Source organism: Oncorhynchus mykiss, chromosome 16 (assembly GCF_057628025.1).
Source record: "Oncorhynchus mykiss isolate SJ-2025 chromosome 16, ASM5762802v1, whole genome shotgun sequence".
In the NCBI taxonomy this organism is placed as follows: domain Eukaryota; kingdom Metazoa; phylum Chordata; class Actinopteri; order Salmoniformes; family Salmonidae; genus Oncorhynchus; species Oncorhynchus mykiss.
The window spans coordinates 69,289,430-69,311,500 of NC_143037.1; the positions used below are offsets into that span (position 1 = coordinate 69,289,430).

General features: G+C 40.8%; 1 protein-coding gene across 1 annotated transcript in view; it reads left to right on the forward strand.

The window, feature by feature from the left end:
- The first annotated feature begins 6,518 nt into the window (after positions 1–6,518).
- grm6a (glutamate metabotropic receptor 6a) overlaps positions 6,519–22,071 on the forward strand; it is a 28,875-nt gene continuing 13,322 nt past the window's right edge. The window contains exon 1 of the mRNA XM_036947584.2: positions 6,519–7,127. Coding sequence (XP_036803479.1) covers positions 6,564–7,127 — 564 coding nt within the window. The 5' untranslated portion in view covers positions 6,519–6,563. The remainder of the gene's footprint in view (positions 7,128–22,071) is intronic.

The window sequence follows — 22,071 nt, forward strand, 5'->3', positions numbered from 1 at the left end:
ATAGTGATTTGAAGCGTCACAGTTGTGGGGAATACGGCACATTTTAGTGTGATGCAATTTCAAAAGCCTCGAAAGCAACTTATAAAGACTTTAATCCAATTAATGACACATTGTTTTCAGAGCTATTCGTCACAAGCAAGTATCGTTCTTGATGTTTGATATAGTTTAATCGATGACAACCGCAAATTGCTTTCGGAGAGTGTGAAAATGTGAAATATTTTGTTGAGGCTGATCTGCGTTTTGGAATGTTTCAATGACTGCGTATTTTTAGGAGCAAGTTCAAGAAACATCAAGATGGAATTTCCAGGTAAGTGATTGCACATCTCACTGTTTTATGTAAACTTCAAGCAAATATTGTATGTTTAATCGTGTAAATATTATAACTATGCTAAATATTATAGTAGACCACTGTCCAGCTTTTTTAGGACTGAGATATGATGGTGATTTTCTGCTGTTAGTCACCTTTTCTATTAGCATCCGCCACAGTAGCCTGACTGTAATTATAGCTACTGTACAATACAAATATGTAGATTTTGCAGTAATACACCAAAAGTTCTAGCTTACAAATAGTTGCATGTTAAAATGCTCCAATTAATTACATGGGTACACAGCTGAAATTTGGCGCGCGGGCTTGCGTTGTGATGATGCGCAAAGTTCTTCAATTCAAGTCATACTCGCTCACACATTGTTGTTTCAGTTTGCCAGTTATCAGTTTTCTTCTTTAAACCGAAAAGTGTGACGAGGTTTACCTCGACCCTCTGTCTGTCCATTCATCCGTATGCAACTGTACCTCATCTCTCACGCACTGCGTTGGCGCGTATTTGCCATGGTTCTGGATTCATGGTAGCCTAAACGACACTATACTTCTTCCAGCCACTTAAGCGAAACTGCCCCTAAAAAAACATAATTTAGAAAACAACCTGTGTGGCATTGGTATGAGTTATAAACATTTATTTTAATGTCAAAATTGACTACAAAGAATTTTGGTCATAAAGTCGGTCTCCTCCAAAACTGAGTTTTGTGAGACTTGAGGTCAGGACTGCGTCACAATGTAAATTAAAGTTGGGTTTGCAGCACACAAGTATCATCAATTCAGGTGGGCAGCTGCAGGTGACCCAATATTAATGCCAGTTGTAAACTTGGGTTGACTTTGGATATCCCTATGGGGCTAGTTAGGGACCATCTGTAAATTGCACAATGTACATGGGACAATATGTTAAAATTCCAATAGCTCCAAATTACAATGACTTAAAAACCTCAAACCAACTATAAATTGTAGAAATACATATACAAATATTAAAATAATTTAATGAGAAAACTAAAAATTGTGCAACATGGAAATATTGTCTCATTTACATTGTGTAATTTATTAACGGTCCCTAACTAATCCTGGAGACAGGCTATCCAAAGTAGGGTGATCACATTGTGCGGGATAGTCACGCATTTTGGCCCTTTGTCCCGCTTCCTGCAACCAAACAATCATGTCCCACATTTTATCAACACATTAAAACACCACTAATTTACAAAAAAGGTTGATTTGTCCCATATTTCAGTCAGACTTCCTATTCATTTGATGAGAATTGACATTCCAACCTGTCTCTTTTGCAGTCAAGTTGTGCTTATGACAAGATGTTATATCAAGGATGTAGTGCTGGTGATGATAAACACTTCTTCAATCGTTGTTAAAATATGATATTCTGTGCAGTGCAAGAAGAGACGTAGGCCAATGGCATATTGTCAACCAATCACATTTGTCAAATCCTTTCTGGCTAAATTCCAGCTTAACTTGGAGAGGACAGTTAACTTTTTACAAAAAGCGCGAGTCTAACGAAGAGCTACAGAAGTAAGAAAATAGCCGTATTATACTGAAAGATATAAAAGGTAATTTCATCAAACTTGTGGGGCTCTTCATGCTCATTAGTTGCACATTCAACATATTTTCTGCTACTTCACTCAAAAAAAGTCTCCCTTCCTAACTGTACATTCCCAGAGACCAACCAGAAATGTTTCATTGGCCAAATATTCTCAGATTTTCATAAAACAGCCACATGTGCACTCACACAAAAATCTCCCTCCTGCAGCACTGAGCAAGCTAATTGATGCGCACGTTGCCTATTTTTGCAACACGCTAAATTTTGGTGATGAATAAGTGGTTTCTCGTTTATGCATCACCAAAATTTTGATCCCGCTGCTGACAGCAAACTGTGGGGTTAGCCGGACTGGGACTCGAACCTGGGTCTTGATTAGGCCATTAGGTGTGTACTTATGTTGTTACTATATGAGGAAAAAATTGACCATTAAGTATTCAAATGTAGTAAAACAGTAAAAAAATAAAAATACTAACACAAATAGTAAGTATTTTGAGATGAGATGAACCTGACTATTGATCAGTTTGATCTAGTATCAGCTTTGGTCCCTGTTGTGTACCATGTGAACTACAGCTGGCGATTTTGAAAGAATGAAACATTATCAGCCCTCTTGGGGCCATTGGTTAATGGACCACACTACTACTACTCCCGTGTTCCAAATGGCTCTCGGTGCGCATGCCAGTAGCTGTTCAAAAACCAACCACCATGGTGTTTGATAGTGCTGGTGTATTCTATTCCTCACTCACTTCAGGAATCTTCAGATTTCCAGGTTTGGGGCCCTTTTCCCCTCCTGGACAAGCCTTGATGAGAGCACATCACAATCCATGATCAGACAACAGCAGTGTCCCATATCCAGAGACGTTGTCTTACAGGATGAGAATATAGGATGGTTATTTTTGGAACTAGTCTGTCTAGAACTATAATGCCTTTGTTTATCTGTGGAGGTGACTGTCCATCATTTGAAGCCAGTGAGAAACTCACTCATACATGTGTGTCAACGTAGGATCATCCTCAGTGTGTCTGTTGACGTATTTCAATGAAATGTTCCCAAAATAGTTTAGGGATGAGGATAATCCAAACATAGGGAAGATTAAAGTATACATCAACAAATGATAGAAGTAGATTCAAATATAGCAAGAGGTGATTGTAGTCAGACCAAACTTGATAATTAGTTTAAACTTGAAGCATTTACCTCAGTGTAATCATGCATTCAGATACATTCAGACTACTTGTTTACTTGTTTGACTGATGAGTCAATGCTGCCTGTGGATGTCATGAGCAGCATTTGAATCATGATTTTCTTTCTAGTGCAAAACAAGTTACTCTCTCTTTGAAAAGTTACATCACAGGTCACAAACACACAGCAGCTCCCGGCAGGAGGATTTTTTCTGCATCAGACGTCATAATGACGTCACGTTTGGTTGAAATCTGGTTGAAGTGATAACTGGTAAGCAGATTACAACCAGGTAGTGACGCCTTTTTCTGGTCGCCAAAAATGACTTCTTCCATCAGTAAAAATGTCAGCGTCATGTCCTTGCAATCAGTTTTGCCTGCTGGGCTTGAGCATACTGCTGTCAATTCTCCACATCTATGATGGTTGACCTGAAATAGACCGTTAATTAACAACATCGTTGGTTTGAACATGAAACTCCCTGCCTGCTTGCAATCCTGCCGCTATAAAATGTAGGCATTATAACTCTGACAAGACGCTTTCTCGTTTACACTGTAATTAGAGCTCTCTCATTTACACTGTAATTAGAGCTCTCTCATTTACACTTCATTTAGAGCTCTCTCAGTTACGCTGTAATTAGAGCTTTCTCATTTACACTGTATATAGAGCTCTCAAATTTACACTGTAAATAGAGCTCTCTCATTTACACTGTAAATAGAGCTCTCTCATTTACACTGTAATTAGAGCTCTCTCATTTACACTTCATTTAGAGCTCTCTCATTTACGCTGTAATTAGAGCTTTCTCATTTACACTGTATATAGAGCTCTCCAATTTACACTGTAAATAGAGCTCTCTCATTTACAGTGTAAATAGAGCTCTCTCATTTTCACTTTAATTAGAGCTCTCTCATTTACACTGTAATTAGAGCTCTCTCATTGACACTGTAATTAGAGCTCTCTCATTGAAACTGTAATTAGAGCTCTCTCATTGACACTGTAAATAGAGCTCTCTCATTTACACTGTAATTAGAGCTCTCCCATTACACTGTAAATAGAGCTCTCTCATTTACACTGTAATTAGAGCTCTCTTATTTACACTGCAATTAGAGCTCTCTCATTTACACTGCAATTAGAGCTCTCTCATTTACACTGTAATTAGAGCTGTCCCATTTACACTGTCATTAGAGCAACACAAGAGTGTTTCTATATGTTATTGATACTGACCATTAGGCTCACAGGTTTAAGTTGTGTTTATAACCACCAGAATGACATTTCCAAGATCTACTGGAGTGTAACCCAGAGAGTGCTTGTCTCTCATGTTTAACATCCAAAGTTCCACCACTGTCATTTTACAGCATGCTCCAAATCAAATTATGTAATGAAGAGCCTGCTTTAAAACGTAATTAGGTTACACATTTTGAATTTGACTAAGGAAAGTTGTCAGCTCAAGCCAGCAATTTAATCACAGAGTTAGAGAAAAGTCATGCTTCAAGTGAAGGCCTTTTCATTACACACAGATAATTGGGGTGACATATTTCAAGCCTATTTGATAGTAAGTCTGATCTTGGCTTGTTATCAGCTACTCAGAGAAGAAGCCGTGGCAGAGAACCCTTTAGGCATCCGTTATGATTTCACCAATCTGGCAGTGGAAAGTGTCAGTAGTGCTAATTTTCCCAGAAATGCAAAGTTACTGAAATATCACATATTGTAGATAAGGGCCATTTTTAACCTTCATTTAAGCAGGGGATAGTCCCATTGAGACTAACGTATCATTTACAAGGAACGACTGCATTACAAAGCAGCAATTAATTGTATATGTAAGACGGGCAGCTTTATCACTCAATTTCCATGTAATCACACATAATTGCAATTTAGGGACATATACTTCTGTTCCTACAGATACAGACTTTGTTTTTTTGCATTATATTTTGAGGTTGGATGTTATCACCATAGCACTTATTTTATTTCTTTTTTTTGTGGTATTTTTCTTAAAACTGCATTGTTGGTTAAGGGCTTGTACGTTAACATTTTCATTGTATACCTGCGCATGTGACAAATAATTCGATTAGATTAGATTTGATTTGACATGGGACGCACTGATTGGTGTCACCTCGTTAGTCAGTATGTGTTATACCTGTGCTGGTTGCCATCTTGTAAGTGGGAAATTGTTTCACCTGTGCTGGCCCAGGTGCTATTTAAGAGTGGCTGGCCCAGTGCTCCAGTGTGGATGTGGAGGATTAACATGTTTAATTGACTCTCACTATTTGAGTTCTAGAAAAACAATACTTTATCTAATCTTACCTGTTTTGGATTAGCTCCACTATTTGATTTGATGTGCGTTCTTCTTTTGTTTGCCTCTTCTTGTGCAAATTAATGGCCGCTCATGGTGGGTGTCTTTTAGGTTCTAGTTGTTGTTGCTTATCAACTTTCAGTGGACACCCCCATGAGTGTCTTTCAGAACCTCTCCTAAAACCCAACCTGTTTTGTTTTGCTTGTTGTCAGTGACTCATTGTTAGTTCCGCCTTCTGTTTGAGTGACATTTGTTGGTTTCTTCCTGGGGAATGTAGCAGTACATATAGTAGGCCTACATCTATAAGCGTTTGCCTCCATGTAAGCAACCTTTTATGATCAGTTGACCATCCACTTGTGTACAAATGCCTTGGCTTATGCTGCAATGCAGTCAATGCTGTCAATCGCGCATCCATTCTGATGCCCCAACTTCTGTGATCTCTATAAGAAGCTTTAACCCTGTTGGGCCATAGATGGTCACAGTCACACCATCACTACACTTAGAAAAAAAGGTGTTATCTAGAACCTAAAAGGGTTCTTCAGCTGTCCCAATAGGAGAAACGCTTTGAAGAACCCTTGTTTGTTCCAGGTAGAACACTTTTTGTTCTAAGTATAAACTGGTTTGGGTTCCATGTAGAACCCTTTCTACAGAGGGTTCTACATGGAACCCACAATGGTTCTAACTTGAACAAAAAGGGGTTATCCAATGGGAACAGCCGAAGAACTCTTTTGGAACCTCGAAGAGTTTATTAAGAACCAGTCAAATCCACTTTCTACAATGAAAACAAGCTACATACTGTATCAACTCATTACACATAGAGTGAGGGGATTACTGTACAATTTTTCAACAGGAGTGTGCCCTGAGCTATTGACTGAATGGAAGATGTAACCATTTATAGCTGAAAAGAATACAATATTACCTTGAGAATCATAAATATTGTTTGGCCGTTACTGGCATCTCCCAGATTTGTATTCAACAGTAAATCCTGGCTTGTGTGACTGTCCTCCATCCTTATATATTCTGAGCTCCCTGATTGGTCTGTGCTATCTCCTTCTCAATTATATCAGTTTTTGTACTCGCATAAGAAATAAGGTATAAATCTGATGAGTCATGCTCTCTTGGAAATGTAAAGCCTTGAATCAAGGCCTCCCAATTACTCCCTTCTCCTTATCTTATCTGTTAGCAGGTGCTTCAAGTAGAGGGTAAAGACACGTGCCAATAAAGTCATAGCATCATGACATCTAAATCCCCCCCATCTCTACACTACCACCACCAGTATGGCATGGTTTGGCCATTTGGATGGGGTGGCTGTCATTCCACCACGTGGCCTCGCCTCCTATGGATGTTGTGTGTGGGGATGAGCCCTGGGTCCTGGGCCTCCCATCAACACTTCCATCCCCACTCCATCAAGATCCCTGGAGACATCACCCTTGGAGGCCTGTTCCCCATCCACGCCAGGGGGCCTCATGGCCTGCCCTGTGGGGAGATCAAGAAGGAGAAAGGCATTCACCGCATGGAGGCTATGCTCTACGCCCTGGACCAGATCAACAGTGACCCGGAGCTACTCCCCAACATTACTCTGGGGGCCAGGATCCTGGACACATGCTCTAGAGACACCTACGCCCTGGAACAGTCGCTCACCTTCGTCCAGGCCCTCATCCAGAAGGACACCTCGGACATACGCTGCTCCAATGGAGAGCCGCCCATCATCCGCAAGCCTGAGCGTGTGATAGGGGTGATCGGGGCATCAGCCAGCTCTGTGTCCATCATGGTTGCCAACGTGCTGCGTCTATTTGAGGTGAGATCAATGTGAATGTCCTATACGTGGTGGGAGTTTCCATTGGCCAGTTTGTTTGTGTTTGTAAGTCATTTGTTACAGTGTTTTGATGTTGGACCAGTGTGTTATCATGTTAGACAATGTGTATGGTTGTTCTTGGCGATACATGGGGTCAGGGTGACCCTGGCGCTGTGGCTGTGGAATGCCATCGCTCTCCCACAATCCCCTCTGAGAGGGGGCAGTCACATGGGGCTGCTCTGGGACAGTCCATTCAGCTGACTTAGAGCTACAGTTAATTGACAATAAGGATTTAGACAGTGGAGCTAATCATGTTTATGGCTTTGATCAGCCTAAAGGTTCCGGTATTGTATTCTCTGGGCTGGATTGAGCCTGCTGGATAGAGTTCGGGTAGGAGTTGAGTAACAACAAACTTTCCATTACAGTTTTTCTACTTTATCTCTACTTCATCACATTTGGTGTCAAGGCAAAAGTTACGAAGGCCAATAATCTACTCACAAATTGAATTGTGAATGGAATGGAATGGAAATATACTGAGTTTGATTCATTATGGGACTCAATCATCTACTTTCTAGTGAATTGGTCAGATATGATCTGTGGTCATATGTGTTATTAGGCCACAGACTGTACAATAAGATTGGTAGTAAAGAATTAAAAAATAAAGCATTTTGTGAACTAACACTCACACTTGACCTTTTTTCCCCCTTACTAGCTCTGACTTTGCTGATAAGCTACTTTAATAAGGAAAAATGTACTTACCATGACTGTGATATGTGGTTGTCCCACATAGCTATCTTAAGACGAATGCAGTAACTGTACCAGGCTCTGGATAAGAGCGTCTGTTTATTGACTAAAATGTCAAATGTAATGGTATGCTTCTGCCATAATCAGAATGATACAGTTATCACCATGGTAACTCATTAGGTCCAGGGTCTGTAGTATACACTACACTATGAAACCAGTGTCTGTAGTATACACTACACTATGAAACCAGTGTCTGTAGTATACACTACACTATGAAACCAGTGTCTGTAGTATACACTACACTATGAAACCACGGTGTGTAGTATACACTATGAAACCAGGGTGTGTAGTATACACTACACTATGAAACCAGGGTGTGTAGTATACACTATGAAACCAGTGTCTGTAGTATACACTACACTATGAAACCAGGGTGTGTAGTATACACTACACTATGAAACCACGGTGTGTAGTATACACTACACTATGAAACCAGTGTCAGTAGTATACACTACACTATGAAACCAGGGTGTGTAGTATACACTATGAAACCAGAGTCTGTAGTATACACTACACTATGAAACCAGGGTGTGTAGTATACATTATGAAACCAGAGTCTGTAGTATACACTACACTATGAAACCAGGGTGTGTAGTATACACTACACTATGAAACCAGGGTGTGTAGTATACATTATGAAACCAGAGTCTGTAGTATACACTACACTATGAAACCAGGGTGTGTAGTATACACTACACTATGAAACCAGGGTGTGTAGTATACATTATGAAACCAGAGTCTGTAGTATACACTACACTATGAAACCAGGGTGTGTAGTATACACTATGAAACCAGAGTCTGTAGTATACACTACACTACGAAACAGAATAAAAGGTATGGCTCTGATTAGGGAACAAAACAACCTTGTCTTCACACAGACATTTAGTGAACATTAAAATGATAAATATGTATGGGTAAACTGTATTAATGAATATATGATTAAAGCTCAAAATGTGTCCTTTGTAGCGTAAGGTAATGCAGTCAATGGATTATGCTTAATTACGACAAAGAATAACGACACAAATCATGCGTGAGATGGAACATGTAAATGTATTGGAGGGGAAGTCAAAAGCCCCAGGTAAACAGAACACAGAACAACCTCTCTGTTGCTGCTGCCAGACCTGGGCTTTTCATCTGAAGTCAGTAGGCATATGGAGATGTGATCATCTAAAAAGCTGAACAAATGGAACGCAAAATCGGAGAAAAACTCCAAACCGATCACTGAAAAAGGTTTGTTAAACAAGAGTCTTCAGGTTATTAGGTGTTGTTGTACAGTAGTATTAATGACAGTGTACCTCAGTATCGTTTGCAATGCATGCTCTATCATGTCTCCTCCGCTTCATTGGGTCTTGTTGGCAGTCAGGCTCAAGAGCTCTTTACTCCGTATAGATAGTGTGCCAGAGAACAGAAAATGTGGAATCTCTGTAACTAATTGTCAGATTTGCACCATACTGTAAGCTTACTGAGTATTTCCCTCTTCTTCTTGGCCCTCCATGAAAATAAAATCCCATCCTACATGGGTCTTATGTAAGAAAGTGAATTGTGAAACGGAACAGCATTGTTAGGGATCCTTGTTGGTGTTTACGTGCTTTGAATCTAGGAAGAGGGAAATTGATTGTACGACACCTATTTGTCCGACTGCATAGTTATACAGTTGAAGTCGGAATTTTACATACACTTAGGTTAGAGTCATTAAAACTAGTTTTTCAACCACTTGTTAATTAACAAACTATAGTTTTGGCATGTCGGTTAGGACAACTACTTTGTGCATGACACAAGTAATTTTTCCAACAATTGTTTACAGACAGATTATTTCACTTATAATTGAATGTATCACAATTCCAGTGGGTCAGAAGTTAACATACACTAAGTTGACTGGGCCTTTAAACAGCTTGGAAAATTCCAGAAAATGATGTCATGGCTTTAGAAGCTTCTGATAGGCTAATTGACATAATTTGAGTCAATTGGAGGTGTACCTGTGGATGTATTTAAAGGCCTACCTTCAAACTCAGTGCCTCTTTGCTTGACATCATGGAAAAATCAAACAAAATCAGCCAAGACCTCAGAAAAAAATTGTAGACCTCCACATGTCTGGTTCATCCTTGGGAGCAATTTCCAAATGGTACCACGTTCATCTGTACAAACAATAGTACGCAAATATAAACACCATGGGACCACGCAGCCGTCATACCACTCCGGAAGGAGACGTGTTCTGTCTCCTAGAGATGAACATACTTTGGTGTACCTTGTGAAGATGCTGGAGGAAACAGGTACAAAAGTATCTATATCCACAGTAAAATGAGTCCTATATCGACATGCTCAGCAAGGAAGAAGCCACTGCTCCAAAACCGCAATGAAAAAGCCAAGCTACGGTTTGCAACATCACATGGGGACAAAGATTGTACTGTCTGGTCTGATGAAACAAAAATAGAACTGTTTGGCCATAATGACCATCATTATGTTTGGAGGAAAAATAGGAAGGCTTGCAAGCTGAAGAACACCATCCCAACTGTAAAGCACGGGGGTGGCAGCATCATGTTGTGGGGGTGCTTTGCTGTAGGAGGGACTGGTGCACTTCACAAAATAGATGGCATCATGAGGTAGGAAAATTATGTGGATCTATTGAAGCAACATCTCAAGACATCAGTCAGGAAGTTAAAGCTTGGTCGTAAATGGGTCTTCCAAATGGACAATGACCCCAAGCATACTTCCAAAGTTGTGGCAAAATGGCTTAAGGACAACAAAGTCAAGGTATTGGAGTGGCCATCACAAAGCCCTGACCTCAATCCCATAGAAAATGTGTGGGCAGAACTGAAAAAGCGTGTGCGAGCAAGGAGGCCAACAAACCTGACTCAGTTACAGGTCAGTGTCAGGAGGAATGGGCCAAAATTCACCCAACTTATTGTGGGAAGCTTGTGGAAGGCTACCTGAAACGTTTAATCCAAGTTAAACAATTTAAAGACAATGCTACCAAATTCTAATTGAGTGTATGTAAACTTCTGACCCACTGGGAATGTGATGAAAGAAATAAAAGCTGGAATAAATCATTCTCTACTATTATTCTGATATTTCACATTCTTAAAATAAAGTGGTGATCCTAACTGACCTAAGGCAGGGATTTTTTTTTACTCTGATTAAATGTCAGGAATTGTGAAAAACTGAGTTTAAATGTATTTGGCTAAGGTGTATGTAAACTTCCCACTTCAACTGTACGTACATCATATGTCGGCAAAGCCCATTTCCTTTTTCAAATGTTTTGTTAGACAAGCTATTTTCCAATGGTGTCCATTCTCTCAGTGGCCTTTCCTGACTTGCTCTCTGTTGGGTATCAATTTCAAAGCAAAAACAAGCGCACAGTGAAACAACAACATTGCTATTTAGGCTCTAAAGGCCAATGGCTTCTGTTAGCCTATAATCCATCTATTCAGCCGAGAACTGTATTCTACATGGTGCAAAATATCAACTCACACTCAACTGACAAATACACTGTAGATTGTTTTCGTTATGAAAGGAAGCAATCCGTTCAAATAGAAAATAGATTTGTAAAGAGGCACTGGGCAATGGGCATGCAGTGGGGCAGCTGTCTGAAGACAAAACACTAATTAAACCTTCCACATTCAGACGATACGAGGACAAAAGAGGAACACTGCACAACGCAGCCTGTGCACCTTCATTAAAAGCACGTTTTGCATTGGAGAGATGAAAACCATTGAACCACACAACTTGTTATGATTTGGGCCTGAGCATTGTTCAGTGGAGGGCAAACAAAGGTTTACTATGATCTATTGTTTTTGAGTTTATTTGAAGTTACAGACATTTTTTTTTAAAGTACTGGACACAGATGTCAGTTGTGTCTCGTTTTGGATTTACATTTGGTTGTTGTCAACTAACGTGAATTCAACGGGAAAGCAACATCAAATGTCACCAAGTCATTGGATTTAGGTAAAAATGATGTTGAAAAATATATGAAACGCCCTTTATGTTGTTGACTTTTTGCCAATCTAAGCAGTTTTCCATCTTGATTCATTGTCATCACATACATTTTTGGGGTTGAAATTAAGTGGAAACACTATTGATTCAACCAGTTTTTGCCCAGTGGGAGCTTTGTCTGAATTGCTGTTAAAAGGTAGGCAAAAAATGTTGTAATTATTATTTATATTCAGATAGAGGTACTTTTGAGTTTAAAAAAAAAACAGGACCAGTTTAAATTAGTTGTGGAAGATTTAAGTCAGATTTGAGTGGTGGTAAGTTACGTCTAAATTGTCAGCACAGCACAGTAAATTGAGCATTAGCCCTGTCTGCCTGTCTATCCTCCAGCAGTTTTTTGCGCCAGTAAATCCTCTTAACAATCAAACATGTCAGGATGGGATATTGTGTTTTGTGATTGGTGAGGCTATTGTCTGTCAGCCCTATGTCAGTTCAGTGACTGTCTGAGTAGCCCTAGCTGCCAATGTTCTTCCTCCCTCAAAACAAGAGACACATTCACACACTGTACCTACAGCAATGTATGGCCACGGTCCTCAGATACACTGTCTCAGTCCCCTGTCTCTAATCTATCAAAGAGCCAGCTAAAGAGAGGCAGACAGCCACACGCATAATCACTGTCATCCGCACTTATTTTGATTACAAACAGGTCATGAAGTGACAAAAAAGCACCGAACAGTGCTGTCAATTCCACTCAAACAGCGGCTATAGCACTTCAGCGACCTGCCAGCTGCATAATTCCAGAATGCTACACCGTGGACCCTTCTGGAGACGTGGAGATGTGCTTTTGAACGCAGCGGATGTTTATTTAATGAAGAGACATTGCATTTTGGTTCAAGGAACATCTTTAGGTACTCAATTTTTTAGCATTCAGCGCTGTGGCACGGCCATGCTAATAGTCCTTCTAGACCCTGCTTTTTTTACCTCAGACCGATTTTTTTTTTTACCTTTAAAAAAAATAATCTAAATATGTTAGTTCACCTAAATAGAAGCAACTCTAAAATAAAATCATGATTTACAGTTTCCTTCCCTGAACTGAACATGTATCCATCACTGACGTCTACTGGACAGTATGTATGCCTGCCTCTACATACAGTTCATAATGTCTTTGTCTAGAACTTGTCACAGGATATTTTAGTGAAAAGTATCCCCCTCTACAAGTATCTGATCCTTTCTTTATTTGCCTCCAGTAAACGGCCAGTTCTAATTCCCCACTCCTCGTGAGTTGACCGAACTCCCATGCTCCTCACTGACTGCTTGTCACACATTCTTAATGACACTTCCTTCACAATAAGCCATTTAACAGTAGCTGAGGAACCAGATAACATACAATGCAGCTGTTAGCCAGAGAATTAGGCAAGCCTTCCGGGACAATAAGCCCCTGGCCACCGCTCAGACCCCTGGCTATATTTAGAGCACTAGCAGGGAAGAGAAGAGACAAAAAATGAGAAGAAAAACGTTCAGCTCCAGGATACACTTCTCTAACCAACCAAAGCAAATGTTTGATAGAAAAAATACATTTAGGGAATTAAGCAAATTGGGAAGAACTGTGGGAAGCATTTTAACTGTGCAATTTACTCGACTATAAATGGCTCGTGACGAGCGAAGATATTGTGGAGAGTAAGCCATCGCTACTTAGGATAAAGTTTAGCATGTTAAACAGATTCAGAAGAGCAACGAATTGCAGCAAATAAGCTTCATTTATGCTTATGAGTGCAGCAATTAGTTGCAAAGGGTCAGAAACTTTCCGATAAATTTCCAGCATTTTCCCGGAAATTTTCCATGGGAAGTTAAGCCCTGGAATTTGGGGAATTTTGCTTAAATTAATTTTAAAAAGTTAGCTTATAACAGTGAAGGTTTTTTTTGTGGGATACACATAAGGCAATTCTAGGTCTTGTGGCATATTTTGGTTAACCTATCCCCAATTCAATGGAATTGCAACACTGCATGCACAATGCATTCTACCATCACATGTACAGCCGATTCTCAAGATCTTGCACAGGAATGAGATGCTATTGAGCCTACACTACTACACTGTCTGAGCCAGTACTGGGTGGGGTGAATATGTTTTATATGACATACATACTTTTTTTGTTAACTAGTAAATAGTAGCCTACAGCAAAGTGTGTTTAAATCATTTCTAACTCATTTATGCCAGTTAGTTTTTGCTACCATCTGGGTTTAAGCTTGCTTGAGCCTGCTAACTGAGGAGTGTTAATTCACCTGTTTCCACACGTTTCATTTTAAAACATTTATCTTACAAAATGAGTTGTTTAATCTAACTACTTAACTATTTATCTGTACATGGAATTGTATTTGTTGTTTATTTACTCATTTTATTTCGAATATTTACAGGAAAATGCCACAGGCACTATCTGATGTGTGTAGTCATTTCACTGCAGCTGATGTAGAAGGATTGGCAAATACTGTGTTAAATCATATGTAAAGAATGCAACAAAGGTGCAGAATCCATGTGCATAAAGTTCCCTCAGCACTCGCATCAAGCAACCTCTGACAAAAGTCCCTCTACTTCTATTCGAGGTGAAAATGATGAATCCGACACCTTATCGATGGCAACAGCTCATGGTCCTCCTGAAATCAGAAGTTTTTTTGACTCAATGGAGGAACGTAGTCAGAGATGCTGATGAATGTCTTGCTCGAGCTGTGTATGCAACTGGTTCACCTCTGATGCTCACAGCCAATGTGTATTGGAAGAGATTTCTGAATGTTCTTCGCCCAGCATACACCCCTCCAACCAGACATGCTTTATCTACTATTTTGCTGGATACAGAGTTCAACAGAGTTAAAGTGAAGGTCAAGCAAATCATAGAGAAAGCAGACCGTATTGCAATCATCTCTGATGGGTGGTCGAATGTTCGTGGGCAAGGAATAATGAACTACATCATCTCCACCCCTCAACCAGTATTCTACCAGAGCACAGACACAAGGGACAACAGACACACCGGTCTCTACATTATAGATGAGCTGGAGGCAGTCATCAATGACCTTGGACCTCAGAAGGTATTTGCACTGGTGACAGACAATGCTGCGAACATGAAGGCTGCTTGGTCTAAAGTGGAGGAGTCCTACCCTCACATCACACACATTGGCTGTGCTGCTCATGCATTGAATCTCCTCCTCAAGGACATCATGGCACTGAAAACAATGGATACACTCTACAAGAGAGCCAAGGAAATGGTTAGGTATGTGAAGGGTCATCAAGTTATAGCAGCAATCTACCTCACCAAGCAAAGTGAGAAGAATAAGAGCACCACATTGAAGCTGCCCAGCAACGCCTGTTGGGGTGGTGTCATCATGTTTGACAGTCTCCTGGAGGGGAAGGAGTCTCTCCAAGAAATGGCCATATAACAGTCTGCTGATATGGACAGCCACATCAAGAGGATCCTCCTGGATGATGTATTTCAGGAGAGAGTGGTAAGAAGCCTGAAACTCCTGAAACCTATAGCAGTAGCCATTGCACAGATTGAGGGAGACAATGCCACCCTGTCTGATGTTCAGACTCTGCTTGCAGATGTAAGAGAAGAAATCCATTCTGCCTTGTCTACTTCACTGTTGCTCCAAAGAGAGGAAACTGCAGTTCTGAAACACATCGTAAAGCGTGATGACTTCTGCCTGAAGCCCATACACGCCGCAGTGTACATGTTGGACCCCAAGTATGCTGGCAAGAGCATCCTGTCTGGTGCAGAGATCAACAAGGTCTATGGTGTCATCACTACTGTCTCTCCACCTTGGCCTGGATGAGGGCAAAGTTCTTGGCAGTCTGGCAAAGTACTCTTCCAAGCAAGGGCTTTGGGATGGAGATGCAATATGGCAGTCGTGCCAACATATCTCATCAGCCAGCTGGTGGAAGGGACTTTGTGGATCTGAGGCTCTTTTCCCTGTTGCCTCCATCATCCTTCAAATCCCACCAACATCAGCCGCCTCAGAACACAGCTGGTCCTTGTTTGGGAACACACACACACACCAAAGCACGCAACAAGCTGACCAATACAAGGGGTGAAAAATTGGTGGCCATTCGGACATATTTTTGCCTGTCAACGAGCTAACCTCAACTAGATTGGAAAGTGACAGTGAAGATGAGGCCTCAGAGTCTGATGTTCAAGAGGTGGACATTGAGGAGGTCCAGGGAGAAGACATGGAAGCCTGAGAGGAAGACAACCAAAGCTTTAGTTTCTAGACTATAATTCTACAGATGTGTGTTGAAAACGTTTTTGGGAGATGAGATGGATCAATGGGAATCATTCAATATTTCTATCAGGAATCAAGGTAAGACCCAGATGCAGACATGTCGAATTGACAGTGGTTTAATTGTCCAACAGGAGCAGGCAATAGACAGGTTAAAGCGGGCAGGGGCAGGCAGAGCAGTCAGGCAGGCGGGCTCAGAGTCAGGACAGGCTCAGGGTCCGGGGCAGGCAGAGCAGTCAGGCAGGCGGGCTCAGAGTCAGGACAGGCTCAGGGGCAGGCAGAGCAGTCAGGCAGGCGGGCTCATAGTCAGGACAAGCAAGAGCTGAGAACAAAAACGCTGGTTGACTTGACAAACAAGACGAACTGGCAACGGACCAAACGAGAACACAGGTATTCATACAGGGGATAATGGAGAAGATGGGCAACACCTGGAGGGGGGTGGATACAATCACAAGGACAATCACAAGGACAGGTGAAACAGATCAGTGTGTGACAATTCCCTCTTTTGTTGTTCAGTGAAATCATCGCATGTGAAGAGTCATCTCATTTAATTAAAGTTCAATTCGTAATTAAATTGTTTTTTGTTTTTTTTTCTATTGGAAGGATTTAATAATTTGTAATTATGTCTACTCATGATAAGGTAAAATGTTTATGTTTCTGTCTCCATATGATTTGGTAAATATATCCAATACAAAAAACATCTACATTTAAATGGTGTTAATATTAATTTGCATATATGTCCATTAATTCCCATATATTCCTGTTAATTCCCATATATTCCCATTAATTCCCATGGAAAGTTTCCACCTCTGAATATTCCCCAAAATGTGCAACCCTAGTTGCAATCAAGGTGCTGTTTTGTCTTCACTGTACAATGGCTCACTCTTCTCTTCAATAAACATTAGCATTTCCTTCAGGATGATCAGTATGCCGAGCAGTGTCTTTGAGTGCATAACCATGAACAAATGTCACGCAATACCCATGCAGGAGTCGGTTTCGGGAGTTCAGATGCTCTTATGCATACCTGTTCAGTGTGTTTAGGAATAGTGCCGTTGTCTTTCAGGGCTGGCCCAGTTGGCTGGTCACCAGGGTGGTGGTTTGAGTTGAAAGGTGGTCTACAGTAGACTTTCCCCCTTCTGTGGTGACTCCTCACGCTTTGGGCCACTCAACCTCTTCCTCCGAGAAAAAACACTAAATCATACATGACTTCTGACTCGGTTCCTCTTCCTTAAATAGAGCTTTATTCCAATGTAAAAATCATGAGCAGCTGGATTTTACCTTCAGATAGGAATGTAAGTTCAGAAAACCCCAACTATTTAATATCCAGAGTGTAATTGAATTCCAGCTAGATGTCAAATGTTGATGGAGGGGAGGGTTGTGTAGAGGGGTGGACATCAGGGTCGACATGTCTACTGCTTCGCTGCCCCTAGGTGAAAGCCGAAGCCAGCAGGTAAAAGAGAATAGACTCATTTCCCCAGACAGACCCAGATACAGACAGAACAGTGAGAACCAGCTGTGCCCAGTAGGAGCTGTTCATCCCTACTGTGAAATTACCTCATAATGTAGGGTCACTAACATTGTTTTATAACACTGATTACTGTAATCCAGCCCATTCTGTGCCAAGGTCCTGTCTATTCTATTCAGTCCTGATATTTTCTGCAGAACGATATGGTAAAAAGCTAAATATTGTGATACTTCCCTCAGAAAATGTATCACAACTTAATAATGATGTGCTTTGTATTGAATCTGAAAGCATAACCATTGTCTGTAGTCTGCACGTAGGGGACTATTTGAGTTGTCTGCTGAAGCTGTAATAGGTTGTTCAGTGTAGATGATTATCATAACATTATTTCCCTCATGATAATACTTTAGGTTGGGAGCATCACCTGAACTCCACATTACCTTTGTTGGAAGCACACATGTTTGTTTTGTTCATTTAACTGTCTCACTGACAGACAGACAGACAGACAGACAGACAGGGGGACAGACAGGGGGACAGACAGGGGGACAGACAGGAGGACAGACAGGGGGACAGACAGGGGGACAGACAGGAGGACAGACAGGGGGACAGACAGGGGTACAGACAGGGGGACTGACGGGACAGACAGACAGACAGACGGGGACAGACAGACGGGGACAGACAGACAGACAGACAGACAGACAGACAGACAGACAGACAGACAGACAGATAGATAGATAGATAGATAGATAGATAGATAGATAGATAGATAGATAGATAGATAGATAGATAGATAGATAGATAGATAGATAGATAGATAGATAGATACTATACACAGACAGACAGACAGACAGACAGACAGACAGACAGACAGACAGACTGACTGACTGACTGACTGACTGACTGACTGACTGACTGACTGACATTGTACAGATATACAGGGACCAGGACGACTGATCCGTGTAAAGGAAAGAATGAATGAGGCCATGTATCGTGAGATTTTGAGTGAAAACCTCCTTCCATCAGCAAGGGTATTGAAGATGAAACGTGGCTGGGTCTTTCAGCATGACAATGATCCCAAACACACCGCCCGGGCAACGAAGGAGTGGCTTCGTAAGAAGCATTTCAAGGTCCTGGAGTGGCCTAGCCAGTCTCCAGATCTCAACCCCATAGAAAATCTTTGGAGTGAGTTGAAAGTCTGTGTTGCCCAGCAACAGCCCCAAAACATCACTGCTCTAGAGGAGATCTGCATGGAGGAATGGGCCGAAATACCAGCAATAGTGTGTGGAAACCTTGTGAAGACTTACTGTAAACGTTTGACCTCAGTCATTGCCAACAAAGGGTATATAACAAAGTATTGAGATAAACTTTTGTTATTGACCAAATACTTATTTTCCACCATAATTTGCAAAATAAATTCATAAAAAATCCTACAATGTGATTTTCTGGATTTTTTTTATAATTTTGTATGTCATAGTTGAAGTGTACCTATGATGAAAATTACAGGCCTCTCTCATATTTTTAAGTGGGAGAAGTTGCACAATTGGTGGCTGACTAAATACTTTTTTGCCACACTGTATATACTGAGACAAAATATAAATGCAATATTCAACAATTTCTAATATTTTACTGAGTTACAGTTCATATAAGGAAATCAGTCAATTGAAAAAAATGTATTAGGCCCTAATCTATGGATTCCACATGACTGAGAATACAGATATGCATCTGTTGGTCACAGAAACCTTTAAAAAATGTAGGGGCTTGTATCAGAAAACCAGTTAATATCCGGTGTCAACACCATTTGCCTCATACTGAGTGACACATCTCATTTGAGTTGATCAGGCTGTTGATTGTGGCTTGTGGAATGTTGTCTCACTCCTCTTCAATGACCATGTGGAGTTGCTGGATATTGACGGGAACTGGAAGACACTGTCGTACACGTCGATCCAGAGTATCCCAAACCTGCTCATAGAGAAATACTCACTAACAGGGATGTACATTTGAGAGAAAAAAGCTTTTTGTGTGTATGGACAATTTCAGAGATCATTTTTTTCAGAGATCATTTTCAGCTTATGAAACATGGGACCAACACTTTACATGCTGTGTTTATATTTTTGTTCTGTGTAGATACAGATAGTCTGCTTTCACAGTCACGAAGCAACAACAGTATGATAGAGATAGAAACCATTATGGTGATTAAAATATTGGATTTGGATTGGGGTCCCCTCAGCTAAAGGAGAATTAAATTCTCTGTCTGGTTAGTCCGCCAGTATTTCATCCATGGGCTGGGCTGATCCCATGTGAAATCATTAAGGAATTAATTAATTCATATGATTGGTTCTTACCAACATAACCTTTAATTGTTAAACAAAATACACTTGCATTTCTCCTAGTGCTAATATATATTTACTTTGATTCGGATAGGGCATGGCACACACACATACACACACACACACACATATTGTGTGTAAATGTGTAGAATGAGTTGAGACTTTGAATGCAGGTTAAGCGGCACATGGTCAGACTTTGAATGCAGGTTAAGCGGCACATGGTCAGACTTTGAATGCTAAGCGGCACATGGTCAGACTTTGAATGCTAAGCGGCACATGGTCAGTATTAAATGTACTGTGTGGTGTAAAGCTGAGAAACAACACCACTGCCTCTTGCTCTCTGTCTCTCTCCCTCTGTGCTTAACTTAATTATACTAAAAAACCCTCTAATCCAAACCAGATAATCTGTCCAATGTTTTCTCTCCTTTTCTATTTACATCCCTCTGTATCTGTCTAAACCTGACTATGAAAAATCTATATTTTTAAATGCCTAGACAACACTGGAATGAGTAGCCATGACATTAAGACCCTTATACAAGCAGAGAGCCTTGGGAAATAAGCACAGAGTCAGTTTATGCATTGACAGCCACTGCTCTATCAGGTTGATATCCTAATATAAAGCATTGGCTTGGGACTGTGGTATGTTTGGAGTAAAACTGGGAAATGCCTTCCAGATATACTGTATATACTGCATACATGTACAGTGCCTTGCGAAAGTATTCGGCCCCCTTGAACTTTGCGACCTTTTGCCACATTTCAGGCTTCAAACATAAAGATATAAAACTGTATTTTTTTGTGAAGAATCAACAACAAGTGGGACACAATCATGAAGTGGAACGACATTTATTGGATATTTCAAACTTTTTTAACAAATCAAAAACTGAAAAATTGGGCGTGCAAAATTATTCAGCCCCCTTAAGTTAATACTTTGTAGCGCCACCTTTTGCTGCGATTACAGCTGTAAGTCGCTTGGGGTATGTCTCTATCAGTTTTGCACATCGAGAGACTGACATTTTTTCCCATTCCTCCTTGCAAAACAGCTCGAGCTCAGTGAGGTTGGATGGAGAGCATTTGTGAACAGCAGTTTTCAGTTCTTTCCACAGATTCTCGATTGGATTCAGGTCTGGACTTTGACTTGGCCATTCTAACACCTGGATATGTTTATTTTTGAACCATTCCATTGTAGATTTTGCTTTATGTTTTGGATCATTGTCTTGTTGGAAGACAAATCTCCGTCCCAGTCTCAGGTCTTTTGCAGACTCCATCAGGTTTTCTTCCAGAATGGTCCTGTATTTGGCTCCATCCATCTTCCCATCACTTTTAACCATCTTCCCTGTCCCTGCTGAAGAAAAGCAGGCCCAAACCATGATGCTGCCACCACCATGTTTGACAGTGGGGATGGTGTGTTCAGGGTGATGAGCTGTGTTGCTTTTACGCCAAACATAACGTTTTGCATTGTTGCCAAAAAGTTCAATTTTGGTTTCATCTGACCAGAGCACCTTCTTCCACGTTTGGTGTGTCTCCCAGGTGGCTTGTGGCAAACTTTAAAATACACTTTTTATGGATATCTTTAAGAAATGGCTTTCTTCTTGCCACTCTTCCATAAAGGCCAGATTTGTGCAATATACGACTGATTGTTGTCCTATGGACAGAGTCTCCCACCCCAGCTGTAGATCTCTGCAGTTCATCCAGAGTGATCATGGGCCTCTTGGCTGCATCTCTGATCAGTCTTCTCCTTGTATGAGCTGAAAGTTTAGAGGGACGGCCAGGACTTGGTAGATTTGCAGTGGTCTGATACTCTTTCCATTTCAATATTATCGCTTGCACAGTGCTCCTTGGGATGTTTAAAGCTTGGGAAATCTTTTTGTATCCAAATCCAGCTTTAAACTTCTTCACAACAGTATCTCGGACCTGCCTGGTGTGTTCCTTGTTCTTCATGATGCTCTCTGCGCTTTTAACGGACCTCTGAGACTATCACAGTGCAGGTGCATTTATACGGAGACTTGATTACACACAGGTGGATTGTATTTATCATCATTAGTCATTTAGGTCAACATTGGATCATTCAGAGATCCTCACTGAACTTCTGGAGAGAGTTTGCTGCACTGAAAGTAAAGGGGCTGAATAATTTTGCACGCCCAATTTTTCAGTTTTTGATTTGTTA